This window comes from Micropterus dolomieu, linkage group LG01 (assembly GCF_021292245.1).
Source record: "Micropterus dolomieu isolate WLL.071019.BEF.003 ecotype Adirondacks linkage group LG01, ASM2129224v1, whole genome shotgun sequence".
NCBI lineage: Eukaryota > Metazoa > Chordata > Actinopteri > Centrarchiformes > Centrarchidae > Micropterus > Micropterus dolomieu.
In genome coordinates, this window is record NC_060150.1 from 40,969,348 (window position 1) to 40,975,078 (window position 5,731).

The 5,731-nt window shown below is 38.2% G+C and overlaps 1 protein-coding gene across 1 annotated transcript; it reads left to right on the forward strand.

The window, feature by feature from the left end:
- The first annotated feature begins 987 nt into the window (after positions 1-987).
- LOC123973433 (TNFAIP3-interacting protein 1-like) lies at positions 988-5,499 on the forward strand. The gene is made up of 10 exons (XM_046053454.1): positions 988-1,035; positions 2,797-2,909; positions 3,026-3,116; positions 3,359-3,439; positions 3,533-3,598; positions 3,714-3,821; positions 3,909-4,037; positions 4,286-4,363; positions 4,794-4,919; positions 5,010-5,499. Exons 1-10 carry the CDS (start codon positions 1,033-1,035, stop codon positions 5,148-5,150), a joined length of 936 nt encoding a protein of 311 aa, XP_045909410.1. The 5' UTR covers positions 988-1,032; the 3' UTR covers positions 5,151-5,499.
- The last annotated feature ends 232 nt before the right edge of the window (positions 5,500-5,731 follow it).

The following is a 5,731-nucleotide window of genomic DNA, read 5'->3' on the forward strand; positions in this document are numbered from 1 at the left end:
AGTCAACAACTTTGAGAACAGCCTGTCAGAAGATTGAGTAACATGATAAGCCTGCGTGATGTGTGATTTTCCCACGTTATGTTAGATATTTTTTGTGGACAGTTTCATTTTGATATTTGTGTCTTCAAAACGTTTTCCGGCTGTGCACAGTTCACCCACCCAGGAAGATACTGCCCCCATTACGCAACGTTAAACTGTGCGGGCTGTCCACTGTAAAAAATGACGACTTGATTCCACAAGTAGGCTAGACTATAGCCTAATCTCAATTTACTGGTATTTTACTTGATTGTACTTGACTGAAACAAGAGCATTAATATCTGACAATAACATGTTGTTCATGTTTGAAGATAGCCTACTGCAGGATTAAAATTTATTTTAACATTTAGCCATAAAGTAGGCTAGGCTATAGTTTAGTCCATTTACTAATTTTTATTTCCTTTATATTTTAATATAATGTCCAAAATATAGTCTTCTGTTAATACGGAAGAATATGTGTTTGATTTGATTTTCATTAACTTCATGTATGGATTATTGATTTTTATCTATTGTTAGTATTTTTAATTATTATTTGTGTCCCTTGTTTTGGATGTTATGATATTATAAAATAATAATATGGACATTTATACATTTATTAATAAAGTAAAGAAAATTATTGTAAGGGAAAACGTCATATTGCATTAAAATAAAAATAATAAAAACTTCTGCAATCAAGAAAATAATAAGATCCCTCGTGTCATTTCTTGCAGTGTAGACTAGATTTTTCTCTTAGTCATCGATCAGTACCACAAACACATCCCTAATTACCGCTCGAGCTGCTGATCAACCAGTTGTACTTTCCTTTCCTTCGACAAAGTCCGTCTGCGTCTCAGCAGACTGAACCGGCCCGGCGAGGGAATCCCAGCCGCTGATTGGACAATGCAGGTTTTGCAACGTCACACGTGATCGTCAGTAGGCTATAAGTGAGGCTGGGAGCGAGTCAGTGCCAGGTTTTTGTGGGATCACCACGTGTTGAGAAGCCCAGAAAACAACAATATGGTGAGTTTGCGCTTTTAATTTAATTTTTGATTCATTGTTTATGTGTGTTTCTGCTTGATTATTAAGTTATTAACGGTTTTTATTATTAGGTAATGATAGAGGAATCCAAGGGCGTCACTTTTTGTTGAAAAGTGGTGGGGACATTTAAGGGCTCTGATTAGGGGTGTGATGAAACACTTAGTCCACGAGACGTGATGATGAACAATATTGGAGTAAGGAGAACAAGACAAGAATATACAATAATTATTGTTATGTTACTTTTTTGGACAAGGTAGATCTGTTTCTTGTACATTGCATTTCAGGTTTTCCTATTGTGCAAGTAAACCTTTCTCATAGAATTTTTATTTGTTTTTAAACATTTGTTGCAAGCTAATTTTCAGAAAACGTTTAACAAAATCAGCTGTTTCAAAATGTCCATGGAGGAATCTGATTTCTCTGATAAGCCAAAGAGATTGTCCTTTTTGGCAGTTTTGTCTTGATAAATGACACTAAATAAACACATCTAGATTCCCAACAGGGCATGCAGGAAACATTCTCTTTTTTCAATTGAATCAGGGTTAACTCTCAAGTGCAGTGTAGGCTAGACAGTTCAATACTTCATCATCATCATCACTCTTTTAAGTCCCTTCTTAAAACATACTTTTATAGGAGAGCCTTTCCCGATCTTATTTGACTTTATTTTATCCCCTTTATTTTATTGTATTTTACTAATTTTATATTTATCTTAAACATGTATCTTAGTCTTTTCAATGTTTTTATGCTTTTATATTGTATTGTTTTTGTATTATTGTCTTTTGGGTATTATTGTCTTTACACTTGTTAAAGCACTTTGTAACTTGTTTTTGAAAAGTGCTCTGCAAATAAAGATTATTATTATTATTATCATCAACGACAACAACAATAACAACAAATATCTGCCTATGTTTGATCCCTAGAGCTAAAGAACACACACTTATTCTTCCATGTCAGTTTATTGTGAAGTCACGTGGTGTGAAGAGCCCCATGTGCAGCCCCTGAGTTTGGGTGATGCATGACTCTGTGGAGATTAACATCCTCTCTGGGTTTGAGTCATCTGTCGCGTGCCATTTTCGTCAGGCTAGGCACCTTGCTTCATCAGTACAGCAACTCCAAAATGTACATCCAGACAATTTCTGAACAGTTTGAAAAACAGTAATTTACAGTAATATGAAATGAGATCCAAATCCTCACATTTGAATAGGTTGAACCAGTGAATGTTTGCCATGTACGCTTGATAAATAAATCAAGGTTCATTTGTCATTCTACAACACAGAGCTGCACAATTTCTGTATATTGTGTGTTTATATTTCTCCATCTACGCAGAATGTTAACTGATTCTTTTATTATTTCCCCTACTAATAAAGAAACATCTTAACTTATATGAATTAAATTAAATTGTATTTACCACAGTTAATTGATGATCAAACTTGAAACTCAAACTAATTGATATTTCATTCATGTTTCAGCACTACATAATGCAACTTTTTGAATAGTTTTTGGGAATTTTTAGCCTTTGTTAGATGGTGACAGAGAAATTACCGGAAATGAGAGGAAAGAGAGATGGGAAATGATAAGCAACAAAGATCCAGACAAGATCTGGGGGTGTTTTGGTTTATGGTCGGCACCTTAAACCCTATAGACCACCACAGTATTACTGACTGTAATCTACATAGTTTTATGTTATGAAGTAAGGATTTTTAAAAGTGCTAAGTATAATGTGTGTCCTCATTTGTGTTTTGACAGTCCCAACATGAAAACACAGCAGACAGGCCACCTGTGGAGAGATCACAGGCCGGTACCACCATAAACAACAGACAGACCCACAGACTGTACCCATCACTGCCGAATATCGATTGGTGAGGGACATGACATTTTGCAGAGAACTTCCTATGATTTACTGGTTTGGTGCTATTAATAAAAGGCTATATAATGCCAAAAACTCATTTTCACTGATGTGGTTAAATGTTTTCAGGTATGAGGTTTGTCTGCCGGGCCGCTCCATTGGAGAAAACCTTCACACAGCTGCTGTGGCTCTTCCTGACAGTCTGCTGGGGGACAACGAGGTAATATTAACTGATGCAACATTAAAAGATGCGTCTGAGACAAAATTATTCATTCCCATGCTGTCACAGTCTGATTCCCTTACCACAAGGAAATAAAAAAAAAAACGTTCTTTGTGTTACTGGAAACTGTCCCAAACAAAACTTCCAAAAATGTGTAAAAGGAAGTTAGTGGATACAGTCATATTGTATAACTGCTGATTGGCATACCGTGGGCCACATTATAATAGTTCCCCTTTTATTAGCTTCAGTTGGAGGTGTCGGCTGCCAGCAGAGACGTCAGAATGAAAGCACAGATAATTATCTTGGAGGAGCAAAGGCAAGAGGTGAGTACATTTCAGAACTGAGATTTATATTCATCCCAAAACACATGTACCTTTCAGTACTTAAAAGATGAGTCTTCTTTCTCTTTTACTCAGCTTCTTTCTATTAACGAGAAATGGGCTAAAGAGTACCGAACCATGAGACAGTACTACAAAGAGAAGGTAAGAAAGGGGCAAAACAGTCTTACTCAATGTTTGATTCAGCACTATTTGGCTTGTTTGATTAGTTTACTTGGATGCCTTGTGTCACATGTCGTTTTCTTTAACCAACCCTCAGGTCCAAGACTTAAAAGCATTACTGCAACAAAGTCACTTTGAAGAAGAGACTTGGGAAGGAGGAGAAAACCACTTCACATTACATAAGAAAGTCAAAGAGAGCACACGGGTAGGTAAATGCAATTTAAAGCATTTCAATGAATTCAATCTGTTAAGTGTGTATAATAATTTGATCCTCATTGTAAAATTCTCACAGACTAGAGACACTGATGTCAGCTCGGAGTTAGTAAAAGCAGAAAAGGAGGCAAGGGAGCTGCGGGTGCAAAACAGCACTCTAACTCGACGAGGGCAGCGTCAGCACGAGGAGATCAGACGACTGAACAAGGTGAGTCCTGATCCATGCACATGTTATAGCACCTCACTTCAACACAGTTTAAGTGTTGTATACGGCAACAGCTATTCTTATCTTTGTTTATGTCTCATGTATGTTTGTTTTAACCCAATTGCAAATCAAATTTCCCCTGGTGGGACAATAAAGATTGAATTGACAGCTCTATATCCACAGCTCGAGTCGTTCTGAGTGTTTGTTGCCTGCAACAACAGTGGTAATGTAGCTGCTTTTATGTTATACAGGCTCTCGACGAGGCACTTCAGACTACTCAACCTCTTGATGTGAGCAGTGAAACACTACATGATATCTGGAAACATCAGGTGAGCATTGTGTATCATCATGTATGTGATTTTTTTTTTTATATTTTTTTTTATTTTTTATACATGTTTATTCGCTCTTATGGTGAGCTTAAGGTGAGAAGATTGATGCTACTCGCATGTCTGTACGTTAAATATGAAGCTACAGGCAGGAGACAGTTAGCCCAGTTAGCTTAGCTGAGCTTAAAGAATAGAAACAAGGGGGAACAGCTAGGCCTCGCTTGGCGGGTTCCCTCTGATTTCGGTGTTTGTGCTAAGCTAACTATATCATATTTAGCATACACACACGGAAGTGGTATCAGTCTTCTCACACAACTCTCAGCATGCAAGCGAATAAGTGCGTTCCCCCAAAAAAGTCGAACTATTCCTCAAATGCACTCGCCCAAATTCTCAATTGAATTTTATATTATGTTTCCTTGTCAATTAATTTTAGGCTGAAGTCTACAAGGAAGACTTCTTGAAGGAGAGGAGGGACAGGGAAAAGCTTAAGGAAAAGTATCTGGAATTGGAGAATAAGTTTAGGAAAGTTCACAGTGAGCTACGTGTCCTCAAATCTCAGGTACTACATATCATTTGGACTTTATGTGCTTGTATTCTGCCATGTTCAATACAGTAAACAGGCTTTAACATAGTGTCTCTGTGTCTCCAGGTGACTTCGACTCGGCCACCAAAGCCTTTACTTGAATGTACCTGCGCAAATGGAACCAGAAGCCCAAACTGGGAGGTTCGCCCAAGTAACCGGGACGACATCCAGAGACAAAGACGTTACACACTTGACGACAAACTGTGAAATTCACTTGTCGTGTGATAATGTATGTTGCACTTTATGGAAGTCTTAGATCAGAGTTCATCATTAGCAGGGTGAGACTTTGCCAGTTGATCAGACAGGACCACATCTGGGAGGCAAGCTCTATTCTTTTTCAGTCCTCGGGCTACTGTCTGCTGCAGGTTCAGTTTCAGGTACTTTCAGCCGTGCTTGTAGCGAGCCCCCTCCACTGGTGTGGGCCCATTAGGCGACCTGTGTGGAGGAAGCAAACGCATAAAAAAAACACTCAAACAGCCCGTGAAAAGAAGCTCTTGTATAAACACTTCCCAGGACAAGAAAAGCAGTAATTAAATAAAATACTCTACCCATTGTGTGCAAAGTTTGCTATGTACGCCATTACAAGCTTGCTCAGTTCCTCCTTTTCTTGTGACACGGGTCCTTAGGGAGATATAAATGATTGCACTGCCCAAACACTATTGACATGAATAATGTTTATCAAAGGTGCAAAATGAATGAGACATCTTCCTGTCTCAAGTACCTGTAACTGCGGTGTTTCCCACTATGCACCAGATTGGAATGCTTACACTCATAGACATAGACAGGCA